General features: G+C 40.9%; 1 protein-coding gene across 6 annotated transcripts in view; it reads right to left on the reverse strand.

The window, feature by feature from the left end:
* Window positions 1-5285: 5285 nt before the first annotated feature.
* Window positions 5286-22130, reverse strand: part of SMAD1 (SMAD family member 1) — a 52705-nt gene continuing 35860 nt past the window's right edge. For all 6 annotated transcript variants that reach the window (XM_061584783.1, XM_061584781.1, XM_061584782.1 and 3 more), the window contains 5 exons: window positions 21350-21607; window positions 16347-16463; window positions 11192-11413; window positions 8637-8893; window positions 5286-6531 (listed from right to left, as the gene is read on the reverse strand). In XM_061584783.1, the coding sequence (XP_061440767.1) occupies window positions 6388-6531; window positions 8637-8893; window positions 11192-11413; window positions 16347-16463; window positions 21350-21607 (998 nt within the window). In that variant the 3' untranslated portion in view covers window positions 5286-6387. The remainder of the gene's footprint in view (window positions 6532-8636; window positions 8894-11191; window positions 11414-16346; window positions 16464-21349; window positions 21608-22130) is intronic.

Consider the following 22130-nt stretch of genomic DNA (forward strand, 5'->3'; position numbering starts at 1 on the left):
ATTAGATTACTCTACGTGGGGCTGCCTTTGAAGACAGTTTGGAAACTGCAGCTTGTGCAAAATGCAGCGGCCAGATTGGTAACAGGGACCAGACGGTCCGAACATATAACACTGATTCTGGGCCACTTGCATTGGCTACCTGTATGTTTCCGAGCTCGATTCAAGGTGCTGGTTTTGACCTATAAAGCCTTACACGGCTTGGGACCACAATACCTGATGGAACGCCTCTTCCGATATGAACCCACCTATACACTACGTTCAAGATCAAAGGCCCTCCTCCGGGCGCCTACTCCTAGGGAAGCTTGGAGGGTGGCAACAAGGGAGAGGGCCTTCTCAGTGGTGGCCCCCAAATTATGGAATGATCTCCCTGATGAGGTGCGCCTGGTGCCAACACTGTTATCTTTTTGGCGCCAGGCCAAGACTTTCCTCTTCTCCCAGGCATTTTAGCATGTGTTTTAAATTGTTTTAAATTTTTAAATTGTGTTTTAAATTGTTTTTAAAATATGTGTTTTAAATTGTATATTTGTTTTAATGTTTTTGGTTGCTGTAAACCGTCCAGAGAGCTTCGGCTATGGGGAGGTATGTATGTATGTATGTATGTATGTATGTATGTAGAAAGAAAGAAAGAAAGAAAGAAAGAAAGAAAGAAAGAAAGAAAGAAAGAAAGAAAGAAAGAAAGAAAGAAAGAAAGAAAGAAAGAAAGAAAGAAAGAAAGAAAGAAAGAAAGACAAGAGCAAGGAAAATGAGCCTGCATTGCCTTCTCTGAGCAGTAGTGCAGATTGGGCCCAAAGGGACAGGGCAACTGAATCGTAGTGGGGAGAGTGGCACGGGGGAAGGATCCACTCAAAGAAGGGGATATGCTGAGAGCATCATGCCAGAGGTATCTGAAAAACTTGGAGCTGGCCCTGAGTGGGTCAACCAGAGTGTTTAGAAACATAGTGGGTAGGTCAGCTGATCCCCATCCCCATACACACATACACTTTCCAAAGTTTCACTGCACTAGCCGTTGACTGGCTTGGGACAGGGTGGAAGGGGGTCTAAAGACTGAGACAGATGAAGGGGGCAGTCTGCTGCTGCTCCATCTCCGTCTAAGCCTCCTCAAACTGTTTGGGTTTGTGGTTAGCTTCCAAACAGATCACTTTGAGCCTAACCACAGCTCTAAACAGATCAGTGGTTGGCAAATACTTTACATCCCAGTCCTAGACATGTTTACTTGGAAGTGAAGTCAGATGGAATTCAGTGGGGTCTACTCCCCAGTAGGACCACACAGTATTGCAGCCTTAAGATTATGTGTTTATGCTTATACTTATCACTGGCCCATCTATATATTCTGTTTAATGTAGTTTTTATTTAAAAACCATTTGTAACAGGATGCTGTAATGCTGCTTAGTAGGTAACATTCCATTTTAAAACATAGGATAATACAATCTGATTTAACAAACCAAATTGACTCTTCTCAGAAGTAAGAGTAAGTCCTGCTGAGTTCAGTGGGATTATTCCCTGGTAAATGTGTATAGGATTGCAGCTTAAATCCTACTGAACAGTGAGATTTATAGTTGAGTCAATATGCACAGGTTTAAGCTGCACATACCACAATAAATGGAAACATCTTAGCAGAGGTAAACTAGCAGCGCAGTCAATTTTCTACCCAGGCTATGCTGGCTTTTTGATCAAAAAGGAGTATTAGTCTTTACCACTTGATGGTGCTTGAAAGCAATCAACATTTTCACCTGCTGGAAGGCATAATCTTTTAATGTGGCGTAAGATTCACCCACCATTCTAACATTTGCCATTTGAAATAAGCTCATTAAGACCATGCCTAAAAATCATTGTAAGCCTTCTTTCTGGGCTTTGTTGTACATGCAGACCCATCCTCTCTTTCCCAAGCAGTTATTGGGAGATTCTTGTTTAGTAGTTCTTGTTGCTGTGATGTCATTGTTGTCATCTAGCAAAGGGATGAGGAACCTGCATGGCCCTCCAGATGTTGTTGGACTACAACTCCCATTGACCATGCTGTGCCCTTCACAGCTGCAAAATGGTATGCATTCCACCAAGAAAGGCTGCCCTATCACAGCATCTTCTCACTTGGATTTTGCCTGTCATGCAGTTCTGTTAAAAACTATTTGTTTTCTTGAAGTCAAATGGTTATAACTCACTTTGAATTCACTTTGAAGGAAGGCAGTATAGAATTTTAACAGATAAATAATCAACCCATAGAAGCCTTGCCAGAAAAAAGGATTAATCTTTGAATCGTTTCTTATAGGCAGAAGGAAATCTACTACCAGGTATAGTTTTCTTGTCTTATACCAAGTCAGACCATTGGTCCATCTAGCTCAGTACTGAGAGCCTTGTCTGGCAGTGGCTCTCCAGGGTTTCAGATGGGGACATTTACAGCCTTACATGGAGAAGCTAGAGGGACTGAGGTGTTCTGAATTTATTGAGGTTCTTATGTTTACCTTATCACAATAATAATCTGGCCTCTCCACTGAGCCCTTGAGCATGTCAAGGCTTTGCATATTTCACATGTGCTGCTGGATTTCAGCAGAATCCGAAAGTACATGATATACCCGACTGTAGGTCCCAGTCCCTACAGTTTAAATGAAAAACATTCACTTTCCAAGTAAACAAAACCCTGGTTTGCAGAGATCTACTTTTCCAGATACAGGCAGAATGGTGCTTGCATTCTCTGTGCACCTATAGTACAGCAGGGGTACATAATTTGTTACATTTTACATACTCTACAGTGTTCACAGTTTTTGTTACATATTATAGCCAACTGTTGGGTTTTACTTAGTGTCAGTAGGCCACTAAGCATGGCACATGTCAAATTCACGTACATGTCAGAAACAATTCCACTCTGGTTCTTTTGCTGTGCCCCTATAAAGCAGAATTGGAATGGAAGTGGCTGCATAGCACACGTCCAACTAGCACATGCTGTCCTATGTTGTCAATGATATAAAAACTTCCTGAGGCAAGGAGACACCCTTTAATAGGAGTTGCATACCAAGCAGTCTTGGGAGAGGCAGGCACATAGCTATTTGCAAGGTGGATCCCAGCCAAATTAGCTTTAAACTAATAAAAAAACCTTGGAACTCTCTATATTTGTCTTCTGGCTAGTGAGCTGCAAGATTTTATTTTCAACAATGAGGACTAATAATAATAATAATTATTAAGCTAAAAGTGAAAGCTGAGATTTTAAGCATTTTAAAATCAAATCAAATTGTTTTGTGGGTTGCTCTTTCCAGTAAGTGTGGGAAACCTCATCTTATGACTCATGTAAACAGAAGTGAAATGCAAAGTATCACTTTAAGGAGCAATTACATTTTGGATAAGAGTGCTTTCTCTGAAGGTTGTTGCGAAGAGGACAGATAACTGATCATGTTAAAAAGGTGTGATCAGTTAGTCTGCAGCATAAATTCAATACTTACCAGTTTCATTGTTTGTTACAGAGAGGTTAAAAGAAATTACAGCTTTTGCCTCCAATGATTCAGATTCAGCTGTATATGGTTAAAAAGCTATCACCCTTTTAAAACCACATTCAGATCCACTTACTTTGATGCATTTCAAATACTGTAGGAACAGACAAGCTGAACTGTTCAGTTGCAGCTCTTGATCAAATATCCTATTTCAGCTTGTCAGCAGTAAGCAGAAATGTCTCTTTATTTGATTAAAAATAATCTATTCACAATGGTAACTTTTCCCTGTTGATGCTGTGGGCTGTTCATGCTGTCAGATATGAGAAGAGCGTTCTGTTTTTAAATTCTTGTTTTTGTCTCTTTCTCTCCCGCACCCCTGTACTGACCATACTGCTGCAAGAATTTTTATGCAGGGCAGCATGCATCAAAATGTAGCTGTATGGTCAGTACACCAGGGGGCAGGGGGAGCGAAGGGAAAGAGACAGAAACAAAATTTGGCTAATTCTCAGAAGCCTTTTTCAGCATTTCACCTACACCAGATAAAAAGAGCATCCCAGATTTTCATCAAAGCAGAGGTTGCTTCTGACAGTCTTAGATTGCAGGGTCTAATAACCCATCCAAAGAAACTGATTGTAGTAGGTCTCAAGTGAAAAAGTTGTTGTCCTTACATTAGCGAGGGGTGAGGAGATAACCATGTTTTCAACGCTAAAATGAAGGCAAACACTTGTATTCTGGTAAAATGTATCAAGTAAAAGCGCAAGCAAAGTTTTAAAGAACTTCCCTAATAAATTTGGCAATAAGAGATTAGACAAAGAATCTACTAATTTTTTTGGAGGCATGAAAGGGAGCTTTTGGTATTGTTTGCGCTTCCATTTGACCAAGTTTGTGCATCAGTTCCACTGCATACTTCCTCTGAAAGAGCAGGTTCATAATTTGGGGGTGTTCCTGGATCCATCTTTGTTGCTAGAGGCCCCAGATTACCTCACTGGCTAGGAATGCCTTTTACCAGCTTCAGCTGGTAATACAGCTGTGACAATTTCTGGACTGAGATAGCCTGACCACTGTTGTCCATGCACTGGTAACTTCCAGGCTGGATTACTGAAATGCACTCTATATCGGGCTGCCCTTGAGGTTGGTCTGGAAGCCGTAGCTGGTGCAAAATACGTCAGTGCAACTGCTCAGTGGGGCAGGGTATCACCAACATGTTACCCCACTGCTGAAAGAATTGCACTGGCTGCCCATTAGCTACTGGGCCAAGTTCAAGGTTCTGGTTTTAGTGTATAAAGCCCTATACAGTTTGGGACCAGGATACCTGAAAGATAGTCTTACCCCTAATATACTCAGTCCATCACTGCTCTCTACAGGTGAGGGTCTCCTGCAGATGCTATCTTATCAGGAGGTCTATACTGCACAACACAGGAAGCAGATCTTTAGCGTTGTGACATCTCCCCTTTGGAATTCCCTTCCCTTAAATATTAGACAGGTGCCATCTCTGTTATCTTTTTGGCGCCTACTGAAGACCTTCCTCTTTCAACAAGCCTTTTAAATAGAGACATTACCCCGGTCTGCGTCTGTGTAGGAATTGCTTTTTAAGTTGATTTTAAAGGTTTCTTTTTAAAGATTTTTAGTTTTAAAATGTCTTTAAGATCTATTTTTAAGATGTTTTAGAGTGTTTTTAGTGTTTTGTTTGCTGCCTTGGGCTTCTTCTGGGAGGAAAGGCAGGATACAAATTTAATAATAATAATAAAATAAAAAATTGTGTTCTAGTTCCTTGTCTCAAGAAACTGTTCTCAGCAACTGATATCCATTTATATCACAGCTAATTAGTGTTTTACAGCTTGATATGAAGAAGAATTGTACAATAGAAGGTTTTAATCAAAGTAAGTAATACGTTTATTTGAACTTCAGTAGAGATGAACCACTAAGTTTTGGAATAAAAAAATACTGGAAAAGTACTACAGCTTGAATGAATATAAAAACATTAGCAAAAAGAAAACAATTTAAATGGTAAAAAATTAACCTTTAAGTCTGAAACACTTGAATAGGTTGTTTAAGTCCTCCCAACATGTACTAACATCTGCTAAGTTGGCAAAACACAAAGCTCTTACAAACAAAAACAGCTACTTCTGTTATGTGAACTGCAAAAAACCCACCCAATTTTAAAAAGGCTGTATAGTTTGACTTGAAATATACAGACCTTGCAGTACATGACAAAAGCAGTTATTGACTCACCCTTACTCTATGAAGCTGTGGTTGGGCAGAAATATATCAGTTAGTAGTAAGATGAAGCCACTATAAAATGAAATGCACACAGCAAGACTTGGACTTGTTTAACAAGCTATGTTTACAGTATAATTCTACCTGTCCTTGTCATTTTCCCTTCCCACCCACCTCCCTCAACTATATTTCTTTAGGCTAGTCCATCTCTAACTTCCAAATACACTGTACATACATTTAGCAAAGAGCATACCTAAACATTCTTGCAGCGGTATGGTCAGTACACAATTTCAGAAGATTACACAGAAGCCTCAATATTTTCTGAGGATAGCAACTATTACCAAGAACCATTAATTTTCAAATATTGCAAGAAGCTTGTTAAAAAGGAGAGAATAACCTTCATCGGGTTTTGGTACTCATCCCAGAATGCACAATACAATGGATATTCAACACAAGGGGATCTTAGTGTGCTAGATAAGATTGCTTGAGAACAGCATCCAGATTACATTGACTTGGTCATCCCTAGCTATTACACGCTGCCCTGCATAAAGATTTGCAAGAGATTACTACTATGTAAACTAAAAATCTTGATACCAACAACTTAGTAGTGGCTTCCTTTCCTGATCTAACAGTTGGTCACAGAGGTCAAGTATAATAAAGGCTGCTGCCAGTTTTGTACATGTGTCTGACTCATACATCCTTCAAGTACATGCAAGGCTCAATAGTTTCTGAAGCGTAGCTGCGTAGAATCCTTTTAAGACACAGAAGAGATTGGGTTATGAGGAGAACCCATCTGTGTAAGAACTTTATCCAGCCACTGAAGGGGACCATGCAAATGAATCTCAATCCAGCATGGTGTGCTTGTGACATCTTGCCGATGATATTCTGCTCCCCAACCCTAGAATCAGAGAAGTGCGAGTGTTACAGCAATTCTTCTGGCTACAGATTTAATTGCATCCTGAGAATCCAAAGGCAGTAACATGATATCACATTCCATAAAGCAGTCAGTCTTTATTTTTTCCGTTAAAAGAATGCAACCAATTTCTGCTCTCTTGAATTTTAATCTGAAGTATATTTAAACATTGTAGGATGCAGCTCAACTGAAAGCCCTGAAGTCATCCTTTTAACTGACCAAAAGCCCTGAAGAGAACACTCTTTCAAGTAACTGATCACACACAATGTGCTTGTTCTGTAATATTCCATCTTCAAGGAAAAATACTTGTTGATGTTTGGGCCGTCAATGGTGCTCTCTCAATTCTTTGTATCACATTTTTCCATATACACTGCCATAGTATCCAGTATCCTTATACCTTGGATTATATTCAAAGAAACGGCATTAGCACATGGATTTCTCCTTGCGCAACGGAACATTCTCCCCCTCTCCTCCCCCTACACATCCCTTAAATCTGGTCTGGGGTTTTTCCCAACCCTCCAGAGCAGATTTGGAGATAGCATGCAGTATGCATGGGAGAGGAGGGGGGAATCCCATTGCACTAGTGCAAGAATTTAGTTGAATACTGCCCCCTTATATAAAAATATTATGTTCCTACTACAAAAGAGAATTTCTGGTAGATGGTAAGGTACCACGGAACAAGTCAGCCAAACTTAACATTCCTGTATTTCTCAGTAGTTGCACCCAGACTACTGAACTCCCTTGCCCAGGGAGCATCCAGCAAACTCTTTAATGACCTTCCACTTGATGGCAGTGACTTTTCTATTCTGGCATGCATTTGACCCATTTGCTTGATTTCTCTTCTTTTCTCATGATAAAGGTTGTTACTTTATTGCTCTAATTATTTTAGCCAGCAGACATTTACTATCTTGGATTTTTCGTGTTCAACACGATTTATTTCTGTGAAGATAAAGCGGATATAATTTTCTTAAATTAAAAATAATGATAAAAAGAATGACTTTATATTTCCAGTGCTGATAGTCTGGTTCTGGAGCTAGAATTTCACGTCACAAAATCCAAGATAATATTTTTCAGTTTGATTAACATGTAAGACACAGTGCAATTTTAGAAATCAAGAATATCTTAGCTTCAAGTAAGAACACTTTGTTAGCACTTTTTAGTAGGATTTGTTGGCTTGCCAAATACATCAGTAGAACAAACTCAGGTCAGGATTCATTAGCCATCCCCAACAGAGGTTGTCCCTTTCCACTATAGACTTGTCACAGATATGCTTCTTATAAAACAAGAATGGAAAACCCTATCGCCCTCCAGCATTTGTTGCAGCTCCAACTCACATCAGCCCCAGGCAGCATGGTAAATGGACAAGGACTGTGGGAATTGGAGTCCAGCAACATATGGAAGACCACAGGTTTCCCACTCTTAATATGAAATGTTCCAACAAACCGAAACGCTCCCCATGTAGCTTCTAAACATACCTTAACATGGATTCTATATAGGTTTGCAGCTGCATAAAGGAGGGATTTCATGTCTTCAGCAATTTCATCAGGGTAGTTTTATGGTAGTTTGTCTCATTCCTATGAAGGCTCTCAAGGAGGACCCAACATAGAACACACCTCTTGCATAATACATCTACAAAATACATTGGTCCCTATAAATGGAGTTTCTTATTACTGGTAGCATTTTTAGGCAGCATTTTTATATCAAAGTCTCTATGTATAGAAACAACTACTATGCTTAATGATGCCAAAAGCACATCTTAACCTTGCCTTTGACACTTGAGATGTGTGATTTCAGGACCCACACTATTCCTGTGAATAATTTGTTTTAACTGTTTTTAATACTGAATTTTAAACTGTTGTAACCTGTCTGGGACCTGCTCTGCTCCATGATCAGGCTCAGCAGCAGCCTCACAGATTAAGTTTTGGGGAGTATTTGTGTGCATGTGCATTCTTCTGTTTAGCTTATTTTTCTAGACAAGAGACATTTTTAAAACCATCCATTTGAGTCTTACCGATGAGAGATCTATCAAACTCAAGCATCTGCATTGCAATGCCTTACAAGGGGCACACTCACCAAAATGCATGGCTTACCTTAACAAAGCTCATACGGATAGTGCACATCTTAGTGAGCTCATACACCGTTTCAAAGCCATGGTTCACTGACTGAGCCAGAAGTTGAGCAAACTCTTGGTTGTTGAAAATTTTCAAACTGCAGCCACTTGGAATTTTGCAGACTGTTGTTGGGTGGAAGCCATGATGATAGTTGCAATTTCGACTTTGCACAAATATACTACTGTCACTAAGGCACTCTGCATAGACTTCACCACCAACATAATACAGGTGAACTCCTATAAAAGAGGCATGATTTTGTTAAGATTTATTCTGATGTTGAGGCACTTCAGATTGGTGCAGATATTCAAAGCAGCAATTAAAGACTATGAATAACTAATTTCTGGTTCTGGTGTCATGGTATAAATGAGGAACACACATCTTCACGGTGATGCATGAACTTCATACACCTGGAACAACCACATAACTGCAGGAATTGTGCAAATTTCTTTGCATGTTTCACAGGCAACATTAGTCAATCTGTTGCTGCTTTGGACATCTGCACATGCACATATCCTTAGACTAAAGGATTTTCCTAGTTAAAAAGTAGACTGTGAAGGTGCATTTTTACCCAAGGAAACAAAGGAAATGGGCAGGATATAAATGTAATAAAATCATTTTGTCCATAACTAGCTCCATGCTCTTGCCAAGGCTCTTGCCAACCAGCAATTCTATTTCATAAGAGTAGAGAGTGGGACTTTTAGGAAAAAAAGATTAACAGCCTCCCATTCAAAGAATGTTCTGAAAAGTTTAGAAAGCACCAGTTGTGGATATTCCCCCAACTGCATCTTACATACACCTGGAAGAGAAAATATCCTTCTATGTAGCCAAAGTATCATTTGCAGTCTAGGGGGAAAAAACTCTCCCTTTCTCACATCTGGCTTTGTAAAACCAAAGTAATCTTCTAGAGAAAAATCAACCTGGGAATTTTTAATACGGATATTTGACGAACTATTTTTATTCCAAGCAAATTTACAGTATACATGTTATAGTCTTCACTCAAGTCCACCTCCGTTAAAAAGAAGACAAACAAAAGGAACACACTTCTAGAAATCCAAATTACACTGAAAACCAGTTCAATCTTTAAAATAGAGGAGGAGATATATCAATACTACTTCAATCTTTAAAATAAAGGAGGAGATATATCATTGTGTTTTATAGAGATTTATTTATTTTGGGCATTATGGATTTTAATAGGTAGAATATATGAATTCTTTTATAAATAAATAAAATGTGACACTTCTTCGTTACAGATTTGAGTATTATTTTACCTTGACAATAACAGGTTCTAAGGAGACATAAGAACATAAGAAGAGCCTGCTGGATCAGGCCAGTGGCCCATCTAGTCCAGCATCCTGTTCTCACAGTGGCCAACCAGGTGCCTGGGGGAAGCCCGCAAGCAGGACCCGAGTGCAAGAACACTCTCCCCTCCTGAGGCTTCCGGCAACTGGTTTTCAGAAGCATGCTGCCTCTGACTAGGGTGGCACAGCACAGCCATCACGGCTAGTAGCCATTGATAGCCCTGTCCTCCATGGATTTGTCTAATCTTCTTTTAAAGCCGTCCAAGCTGGTGGCCATTACTGCATCTTGTGGGAGCAAATTCCATAGTTTAACTATGCGCTGAGTAAAGAAGTACTTCCTTTTGTCGGTCCTGAATCTTCCAACATTCAGCTTCTTGGAATGTCCACGAGTTCTAGTATTATGAGAGAGGGAGAAGAACTTTTCTCTATCCACTTTCTCAATGCCATGCATAATTTTATACACTTCTATCATGTCTCCTCTGACCCGCCTTTTCTCTAAACTAAAAAGCCCCAAATGCTGCAACCTTTCCTCGTAAGGGAGTCACTCCATCCCCTTGATCATTCTGGTTGCCCTCTTCTGAACCTTTTCCAACTCTAGAATATCCTTTTTGAGATGAGGTGACCAGAACTGTACACAGTATTCCAAATGCGGCTGCACCATAGATTTATACAACGGCATTATGATATCGGCTGTTTTATTTTCAATACCTTTCCTAATTATTGCTAGCATGGAATTTGCCTTTTTCACAGCTGCCGCACACTGGGTCGACATTTTCATCGTGCTGTCCACTACAACCCCGAGGTCTCTCTCCTGGTCGGTCACCGCCAGTTCAGACCCCATGAGCGTATATGTGAAATTAAGATTTTTTGCTCCAACTTCTCTACACAGAACAAGCCTTCCCCCTATTTTGCAAGCTATATTAGCTTCATCAGGAGGCCCAATTGTGATTTTAATCCCCAGATAAGAACCTGCTGCAGTAATAGGTCCATCTCCTTTGTTGTAAGTCCAAAAGGGCATTCTTCCCCCCAACCAAAGTATTTTGGAGAAAAATTATCTGGGTGGAAGCCTATAGTGTACATGTTGTCAAAAGTACTTTGTGTACACAGAGGTAACACTGTATATGCACTAAAGTTGAGCATGTTGCTTCTCAATGAAACCTTGAGGCAATAAATGTAGCTTGCATTCCCTACTCCTCTCACTTCCCACTTTCAAATATGAACAAAACCCAACAGTACCTTTGCCAATATGCCGCCTGGTGTTCTCAATGGTGGAATTCCGGTTAACATTAGAGAGCAGCCCTAGGCAAAACCTGTTCTTGTTGTTTGAAGGATCAGTGAAGCCATCCACCAACACACTTGTTGAAGAGGCATGAAATGCCTCTCCAACACGATTGTTGAGCTCATAGTAGACAATAGAGCACCAGTGTTTTGGCTCTTCGTAAGCAACTGCCTGAACATCTGGAAAGGAGGAAAAACAGAAATCAGTGACACTAGAATTAATGAGTTCCTGAGCTTTAAAGTTTTATTTATTTATTTTCAGTGTGTAGGTTTTGGCTTAAGATCACTGAAAAACAAAAAAAAATCTGGCTATGCAGCTGCTAATTAGAAGTCATTCTCCCACAATGCCCTATTATGCAATACATTTGTGCCATGCTAGCAATTCAATCAAAGCCTCTATGTAAGGAAAAGAGAAGAAAGCATAACAAGTATTCAGCCAAGCAGTGTGCTGATTTTTTAAACCACCCTTTACAAGTAGACTTATAAGAATTAAGACTGTAACACTAATTATCTATTAACTGGTCACATTATAGAGTGACTGCAAAAGGATTGTTAGATTACCTTTTCCCAACCTGGTGCCCTCCAGGCTTTTTGGACTACAAACTCCATCACCACCAACCAGCATGGTCAATAGTCATTCATGGATGATGGGATTTGTAGTCCAAAACATCTAGAGAGCACCAGCATGGGGAAGACTGGACTAGAGTGATAGATTTGGACTGGGGAGTCCTGGGTTTGAATTGTCACTTGAACTGTGAAACTCATTGGGTAACCTTGGCTCAGTCACTCTCTGCTGGGAGGATAAAGAGGACAGTCTCATCTGTCACTCTGTGGGGGCATGGAGGTATATGTGAGGAATAGTATTAGGTTAATTAATAGTTTAAAATTACACCACAGACCAACTCCAGGGAGCATATTTTTAAAGTTTTGTTTTAAATAAAAAGGAGGCATGCTGTCCGGTTTGTGAAAGAAGGGAAAATGCTTATTTGACGACTGTGCTGTGTTTGTGTGGCAGATAAGCTCAAAAGAAAACTACCAAGTCTCATACAGTTTACCAAAAACTACTGCCTGGTCACCTAGCAGCAATCTTTTTTCTTCACAGGCAAGCAGTTATTTATCAAACTACTTCAATGCTTTAGAGAACCCAGATGTGCTACCGTAAGCCATGCCTATGACAATGCAATTAAAAGACCTTGACCAAATATCCATATCCCAGAAGACTGCACTTGCAAGTCAGGCACAATGGTAAAAAATACTGAAAAGAACTGTGGGAAAAGTCCCACAACATTTGAGCTGTAGGGTCCTGCAAGGACTCATTCTGTCTCCTGTGCCAGGGGTTCCCAAACTGTGGCCCATGAGCTTAATTCAGTGTGTCTGTGGATTTGTGGTTGGAAAATGGAAGACAGCACATTCATCACATTAAATAGTCATATCGATTTTTAATTGTATTTTAATTGCTGATTTCTTATATAGTTTGTTACTGTCTTACAATCTGAATTCCATGGGATACAATAAAATACAATATATAAAAAATAAAAGGAGCAATAAAAATACAATTAAAAGTCATGTAGTGCACAGTGCAATACAATGGCTACAACAGGCAGAAAAATCATGAAGTGTCCACCAAGACCCTCAGCAATTTTCAAGTGATCCACAAAGAAAAAAAAATTGGGAACCACTGTCCTATGCAACTCAGCATCTATGTTAAACCATTGGAAGCTGGGGATTTGTTACAAATATGCTGTTGACACGTATCTGTGCGTTCCATCTGAATCAGGAGAAGCTGTGAAAATGCTGGACTGATGCCTAAAGCAGTGATGGATTGAATGGATGCCAATAAACTCAAGCTAAACCTGATACATTGTTCTTGTTGTTTTGTATTTGCATTGTTTGTGTTGCATTGTATTTTTACTGTATATTTTTTACTGGTTATTTCTTATGTAATTCTTTTTTGCAATATGTTTTATAATATTTTGTTCATCACTTTGGGGGCCTTTTGGCCAAAAAGTGGTATATAAATAAACTAGATAATAATAATAATAATAAGACAGAAGTGCTGTGGATAGGCGATGTCTGTGTCCAGGAATTAGGTGAATGACTTCTTTTGGAAAGGTTGAACTCCCTCTGAAGGAGCAGGTTCATAATCTGGGAGCACTCCTGGATTTCAATCTGTCACAGGAGTTCCAATTGCCTTCTGTAGCTAGCTGTGCTTGTGCTATGGACATTACTGGAGCAAGACAGCATAGCCTCAGTTGTCCATGCTCTAGTGACCTCCTACATGGACTACTGAAATGCATTCTACAAGGCGCACCCCTTAAAAAATGGTCCAGAAGCTGCAGCTAGTGTAGCAATCAGTTGCTAGGCTGGTGAGTGGGGTAGCTAAATGGGTCCATGTTGCTGGTCCTGAAGGCACTGCACTAGGTGCCAGTGTGCTATTAGGCCCAATTCAAGGTGTTAGTACTAGTACACAAAGCCTTAAAGAGCATGGAACCTAAAAAGTACCTTAAAAAACCCACCTCCCCCAATATCAACCATCTTGGGCCCTACTATCAGCAAGGGAGGCCCTGTTGGTGGTGCCGCTGCTGGGTGTTGCCCTGTTGGCTCTGACCTGCGACAGGACTGTCTTGGAGGCAATTCCTCGCTTGCTGAATGCCCTCCCTGTGAAGAGCATCTGTCTCCCTCACTAACAACATTCAGGGAGAATTATAAAACATAGCTGTTCACCCAGGCATTTGATGGCTGAAAGACACTGTTCCTGGCAACCCTGAAATTATTATGAATGAGGATATATGACTGTTTTTTAAAAATTATTTGTCAATTGCATTGTTTTGTTCCTTTGTTGTTTGCCACCTTGGGCTCCTTTGGAGAGAAAGGTGGGATAGAAATTAAATATATATGAAATGGTCCCCCATTTTATCCTCACAACCACATTGTGAGATAGGTTAGGCAGGGAGATAGCAACTGCCCCAAGATTAGCTTCGTCTGACACTGACCACCTTACCATAGTGACTCTTGGTAGTAGATAAGGATTTATTTATATGATCTAACATACAGAAGGGCAAGTCAACCAATGACAGTCACAAATATAGTTCTGGCCATAGGAAACTGATTATATGGAAGACTGGACAGCTGACCATATAACCTAAAAGGGGAGTGGGGAGAAAGCCCATCTAAATCCCATTCACTGATTATCAAGGATATGCCAAGAAGTGCTGATGCAAACAAGCCATGACATTTTTAATCCTTTCAAGTCTTTGTAAGGCAGCCTTTAATTATTAGTAAGTAGGTGCACTCTTCACAGTAAGATGCCAGTAACTATTAAAGCTACACAGCTCTGCCCTAGTTCTCAAACTCAGGAAGAAATCCTGCCAGCTGGCCATTCCTGCAGAATGAAATCATATCTCTCTCACACAGATTTCATACTAACTTCCTCACATTTGCCTTAAGTCATGCAGAGCAGGTGCGTTTTGTCTCTCTATTCCCAGCATGAGCCAACAATAGGAGTTACCCAACTTCATTGACAGGATGCAGCTTGTTAGGCCAAATCTCTTAAGACTAACAAATCTTCACAAAGAACAGGCCTCTAAATGTCTGCAGCTAGAGTGCTTGAGCCTACATTTACTGCCAGTGCCCTTCCTATACACAAACTGCAGCAGACCTTTATAGAAGGGCTATAAAACAAAGGATGTGACCATATATATCAGGTAGAGGTACAAGAGTAGAGAAATGAACTCACAGAATTAAGGGAAACAGGTGTGGGTAAACAATGTGGATGTAAAGGAAATAAGTGAGTGTAGGTTTACCCTCTGTAAAAAGGGGATATTAAAACCAGGGGATGAAAGTTACCAGATTTAGAGGGAGCATCTGCCTCTTTAAAATATGCATTGCTACTAGTAACCAGGCCTCCAGTATTACCGCTTCTGTGCTTATAACAGCTGCCCTATACGTTCTGTTTCCTGCCTCCTGTTAAAATATCTAGCCCCAAAGCCACAGGGGGAAGGGCACAGAAAAGCTGCCACTGTGACCACAGAGGTGGATAAAGCTGCAAATACCATTATTTCTGGTAGCAATACAGCTTATAAAAATGACAGAAACCTAATTTGGTTCCAGATCTGGCAATCTTAACTGTCCTTTTGGGTAAAGATGCTGTGATCAAGGTCTAGGCAACACAGAGTATAATACAGTGCTGCTGGCAGCAGTTAAATGTTCATGCCACACAAACCAGAGCCGATTCAAGTAAAACCCAATGAGGAGCACACTGTTTATATGGGGGCATCTCTTCCTGCCCAACACACACCAGTTTGTTGCAACCAGAATATCCAAACAAACCCTTAAAGACTGATTAGACACGTAGCCCTCTGGTTATTGGGGGAATTCCTAAGGAATGCAAGAATCCCAGGACAAAGATACAGGACGTTTACAAAAATAATGTGTACAAAAAGTCTAGAGAGTCAAGAATAAACACTGATAAGTTTGCTTTTTGCTTTCGTCAGCTGCAAGGACTACATATAATGAATAGATCAGCGAAACCACCAAAAGATTGTTTTATCAATTGCAAGCCTGCTTTAAAGCACAGCAAGTTAAATTTACCATGAGATTGTTGCTTTCCCTTATTTTTCCAAATACTTTTAAAGTTGCACACTAGGCTCAACATTAGCCAAGTTATCCAGGTGGCTCTCTAATCTTGCTGGCAACGATAAACACTTTGTAGGTGTCTGGGCCACCTGCATTCAACTAAAGGGAGGGAGAGGTAGTGCCCAATTTGGAGCAAGTTTTGCTGGCACACCATTTTCATACCTTAGGGAGCACATCCACTGATATTCACTTTACTATTGCTCCAGATTCTGAGTCCAGAGCATGAGTACAATATTCTAAATCATAAAAAATAAGTCCAGCTCTGTTGGATCAGATCACAGCCCATCTAGTCCAGTATCCTGTTCTGACAGTGGCCAACCAGATGCATGCTAGAAGCCCACAAACGGCATGATCATTCATAGCTTCTCTTTCATAAAGTGTACGCCAGTACCATGTTTTAAACTCAGCATTGAAATGATGCCATATACATACGTTAGACAGCATTTAAATTTTATATAAGGGGAAATAAAACCTGTACCTCCTCTGTTTACGTCTGCAGGAATTGGAGGTGCCATCATATTGGTGTCCATTGGCTGTGAACCATCCTGTGTCATCTGATCTTCTGGAGGCAGGTAAGCAGGAGGGGGAGTATCAGCTAAGTGGAAAAAATACAAATTATTTCATTTTTCTTTGTACATTCATGTTAATTGAAAAGCACTAAGACAGGTACGAGCATATGAAGAGCTTACTGGGTCAGGTCAGTGGCCCAAGCCAAATTTCCGCCCCCTTATTATAATCTAAGAAAGCCCTTAATTCATCTGTCTCTAGTTTTGCCTAGCAAGTCTCCCTTAACTTTTTAAAAACAAGACCAACAGAAGTCATTACTTTCTGATTAAGAAATAATTCACTAATAGGCAAAAAACCTTGCAGTGTAGCTTGGAAGAATTTGGTAACGTGCCTCTGAGCATATGGTGAGTAGTGGCAACACCTGCCATCTCCAAAGTTAAAGAATTATATTTTTGTATGTTTGTTGGTGTTGTTCTTACTTTGCTTCTTTCCTGTGTTACTAATGTTTCTACAGAGAATCTAAACTAGAAAATTTTATTTCCCTCATTACTCATCCTACAAATCTGTATCAAATTTATTTTTATTAATTTCAAAGCCTTTTTTTGGTCAATGTCATATGATGTTGAAGACAGCCTTTTGTGTTTCAAACTGGAAGTTATGTTCTATTTCTATTTTTGGTGCATCAACAGTTGAATCTGAAACTGCAGTTTGATGTAAAATCAGACTGATTACAATATGTTGCTACTTCAGCAAGGACTCTTGGCCGTTGGAAAAAAGAGGATACATGCTTTGAGCCTGCTATGTTTAAACCACTTTATTTAAGGCAAGGTGGGCACGGTCAATTAAAAACATAAAGCACACATAGAATTTTGCTTTTAACATATATTTCTCCTCCCACTGTTTTATCTTGTGCAAATTGAGACACTCCTGAGGTCCACTGGAGACTATTCTGCAGAAGACAGTGCCATTATTCCACAATTATGTTTGGAGTTTTTTTAGTGTAAATTTCACAGTGTTGCTCTACTTCACATATTCACAGAAATAGAAACAAAAGAAAATGATTTCCTATAAGAAACTTCACTAAAATTGCAAAGTAAATCAGACATATTTAAAGTGACCATCTGAACTATATCAACTGTCTTAATAATGTTGCTTCCTCCCTGCTAAAACAAGATCAGCATAGCACATGTCTTCTTTCTATTCTTTAGGCTGATTGCAGGTGTTGCCACCACTCACCGTATGCCCACATTTACCAAATTCTTCCAAACTACACAGCAAGCGGATTGGACTGTGAAAGACCAACCCAAATTGTGTTTGCATTTTGACCAATTTGTAGGGCAGTACAATATCTCAGAGAGGAGGTCAGGTCTCCTGCTTCCCTGGTGCATTCACTATAGCTGCCCAATTTCCCTGCTTTTTAAAGTTTGATAGAAATAGCTGTGGGCTATAGCTACATTCTTAAACCACAAGGTTTTTTGCCTATTAGTGAATTTCCCTGTTTTTTAATCTGGCAGGTAAGAAATGGGATCCTGTGCAAGTTTGCTGATAATGGATTGATCATTTGCATGCTTATTGAGTTCAGTGGGATTTACTCCCCTGCAATCATGCTTAGAATAGGGGAAACTGACCACAGGGGATGGGGGCAGGCTGGATGGGGAGAAGGAGGACAGGTTTGATCATTTGCATGTTTATTGAATTCAGTACAATTTACTCCTGTGCAATCATGCTTAGGACAGGTAAAACTGACCGGGGGGGGTAGGGCTGGAGTGGGCAAGGGAGGAGGAAGAAGGAAGAGGGGAGGGGAAGGGAGAGAAAAGCAGGTCTGATCATTTGCATGATTATTGAGTTCAATGGGATTTACTCCTATGCAATCATGCTTAGGAAGGAAAAACTGACCGGGGGGGGGGAGGAAGGGGAGGAGGAAGGAGAGGGAGCGTATTGGAGGGGGGCAAAGGAAGGGGGAGGGAGCATATTGGAGGGGGGCAAAGGAAGGCGGAGGGGAGGGCAGGTTTGATCATTTGCATGCTTATAGAGTTCAATGGTATTTACTTCCAATGCAATCATGCTTAAGAGAAGTAAAACTGACCATGGGGAGGAGGAAGGGGAGGGGGAGGAGGAAGGGGAGGGGGAGGAGGAAGGGGAGGGGGAGGAGGAAGGGGAGGGGGAGGAGGAAGGGGAGGGGGAGGAGGAAGGGGAGGGGGAGGAGGAAGGGGAGGGGGAGGAGGAATGAGGGTATTGGAAGGGGATGGGGATGGAGGGGCAAAGGAAGGGGGAGGGAAGGGGCAACAGGGAGGGGATAGGAGGGAGGAGAAGGGAGGATGGGTTTGATCATTTGCATACTTTGAGTTCAATGGGATTTATTTCTGTGCAATCATGTTTGAAAATGGAAATGGACTGCCTTCAAGTCAATCCCGACTTATTTTGACCCTATGAATAGGGTTTTCATAGTAAACAGTATTCAGAGATGGTTTTATCATTGCCTTCCTCTGAGGCTGAGAGGCAGTGACTGCCCCAAGGTCACCCAGTGAGCTTCATGGCTGTGTGGGGATTCGAACCCTGGTCTCCCAGGTCCTAGTCCAACACTGACCTGGGGGAAGGGCAGGGAGGGGGAGGAGATTGGGTGGGTGGGCACTGGGCAGAAGGGAAGCCCCTTTCCAAAAGGAAAACATTGTGAACAGTATCATTGTTTTTTAGCATTTCCCCCACCTTTTTATTCTACAGCAGGCACATGTAGCCTCCCACCCAAATTTAAACCAAAGCTGTCCCTGGCCACATCCACACGAGGCCTTTATTTCACTTTGGACAGTCATAGCTTCTCTCAAATAATCCTGGGAAGTGTAGTTAGTGAAGGGTGCTGAGAGTTGCTAGGAGACACCCTGCTCAACCAGAGTGGCTGACTGTTAAACCAGTCTGGCCACTGGAGCACTCTCAGTGGAACAGGAGTCTCCTCTAAACACCCTTCACAAACTACACTTTCCAGGATTCTCTGGGCGAGCCATGACTGTCTCAAGTGAAATCAAAGTCTGGTGTGGATGTGGCCCCCTGATTAGCCAAGCCCAGCAGCTGTGAGGTTTTTAGAACACTGACAGTTGGTTCTTACTGAGCATGCCCTGTGTTATCATAGGCTGCCAGTCAAACTTTCTTAAATTAATTAAAAATCAGCCAGGCATTTTTTAAACTTTTAAACTGCATAAGATGAAGGTCAGAGTATGGGACAAGGTCAGTATTAGGATTACAGGTATGTTGTGAACATGGCTGATTTTTAATGAATTTCAACAGATTATGAGAGAGAAAAAAGCCCAAAAGGGCTCTGGGGTTTTTTCCTCTCTTTTTAGACTTTGAACTCTTGATTCTCTGACTGTTTTATGTATCGCCATGAAAATTGAGAGGGTTGTTAAGCAAGTGTTTCTGAGTTCAGGACTATAAGATCTGTAAAGTTTTGTTTTGAAATGAGCTTATGGGAAGCATCAGAATGGCTTGGGGGGCATTTTCAATTTAACATTGCGGAATGTGAAAAATCCACGCTGGCTATAATATACAGCCACTCTCATGGCTGTATAATGCTAGACTTTTCTCTTGAGGGAACTAGGCTTGTGTAATTGTGAAGCAAGCAAAGGTTAAGTCACACTACAAGAGAGAAGAGGGTTGAATATATCTTCAGGATTATCTTTTTAAGGTATGTTTATTGTCTTTAGTGGTTTTAGGTGAGAAATAACTCCCTATTATGGTGCTGTAACAACACTAACGCTGCAATCCAATACATGTTTACTCAGAAGTAAGCTCCACTGAGTTCAATGGGACTTACTCCAAGATAAGTGTGTACTAGATTGCAGCCTAAGCCAACAAAATTTACCAACCTACTAAGAGACTACTACTCCACATTTTCATGTTGGACAGGAAGCCCTCTCCTTCACATCTGTGTGGAAATGCAGGCAAGTAAAAAAATGCTTTCGGTCTAGTGCAGCCTTCCCAACCAGTGTGCCTCCAGGTGTTGTTGAACCACAACTCCCATCTTTCCTGACCATTGGCAACGCTGGCTGAGGCTGATGGGAGTTGTGGTCCAACAACATCTGGAGGCACACTGGTTGAAAAAGGCTGGTCTAGTGGAATGGCAGAGGAAGGACAGAACTGAGGAACAGGCTTTCCTTCCTCCACATCTAGCAAAGAGACCAAGTGGCAGAGGAGGATGTTCTTCCTCCACCAGCCCGTTCACCTCCATGGAATTAGTCATTGTCTGCGGCTTCCTGGTGAGTTGTTAGTGCAAGGCAATGAATAGCCACCTACCAAAATGAAGCATTGAAATTAGGAGATGAACAGTGTAACATTGATGTTTATCAGCAAACAGGGGCTACCATCCAGTACATGGAAAGATTTACACTCATGCAATATTGAGACTGGGATTGGTTAAGGCCAACTGATTGCTGGGTGGCAGCCAGGGTCCTTAGGTTTAAGCTTTCAGTAGCTATACAGGCATAAATCATCAGTTGTTGATTGCTACACTAATAACAGTTTGAATACTTCTGCTCTCCAGCCATGTCTGTGTATTCCTACATTTGTTTAAATTTTTGAAGTTTAAACACTGTTTGGAAACTCACTCTCAAAGTTCTCTTGAACCATGACTTATGTTTCCCCAATTTTGCATATACAATTGACAACTGAGCAATACTTTAGTATCTTTTTACAATCCAAAACACACAGGAGAGATTTGTGAGAACTAAACACTCAAACAGTGAGGGAAAAGGTTATTTCTGTGCAAGTAAGAGAGCAACTTCATGAAGCAGTAATTTCATTTTACTCTTTATCTACTTGATCTTTTTAGTCAGAATAAGCTTATGTCATAAGACAAAACAAAGAAGGTTACATTTGCTTTCTGAACCAACGTGTATATCGGCTTTTTTTTTTAATGGACAGTTGCCTTCCCCTGGTGATTTGGATCCAAGCTCTGGAAATGTCACTACCACCCCGCAAGCTTACCTGGTATCTGGAAAGGACTTCCTGGGTCAGAGCTGGCAGGTGAGTGAGGATAGGTGCCACTGCTGCTTCCAGGGGAGTTTGGGTAGCTGCTGTTGGGTGAATGAGGGAACGGATGACTGTTGGGCTGCTGGAAAGAGTCTGGAAAAGTAGCATTGTGTGGCATGTGAGGCTCATTTTGTCCCAAGTTGCGAAACTGAGCCAGGAGACTGTGCTGAGGGTTGTATTCACTGTGCCTCGGAACAAGCACTGGAGGAAGAACTAGAAAGAGAGAAAAAGGGAGAAAGACTGATACCTTTGTTTGCTACCGTATTTAACAGAACAAAACCAAGTTCTCCTATGGATGCAATGATTACATGTGCTGTAGATGAGGTGCTCCCCTTCTAGGAACAAACAGGTCTAAGCAAGGACACTTCCTTGTATCCATTTACTACATAACTTGAATTCATAAAGGGGATACACTGACTGCCAGGCACCTGAAGTTGTGGGCTTCCTTTTCACAGCAGCTAGAAGCAAGGTGATCAAGTGAATTTGTTGCTTGTTCATTTTGTTTATTAAACACAGGAAAGCTTTTTGTAAATTTAATGTCAACATTTGTACTTTCAGTGCACTTTGCTGTCTTGCTAACCACTTAATGGTTTGTAAGCCAAACCCTTGTTAACTAACGAATTATTCTGAAGACAATGATAGTATTACATAGGCTATGCACAGACACAACAGCTGAAAGATTATTTTTAGCGTAAGCAACGGGCTAAAAAGGTTAATATTAAAATGCTATTGTTTC

This window comes from Rhineura floridana, chromosome 9 (assembly GCF_030035675.1).
Source record: "Rhineura floridana isolate rRhiFlo1 chromosome 9, rRhiFlo1.hap2, whole genome shotgun sequence".
Classification (NCBI taxonomy): Eukaryota; Metazoa; Chordata; class Lepidosauria; order Squamata; family Rhineuridae; genus Rhineura; species Rhineura floridana.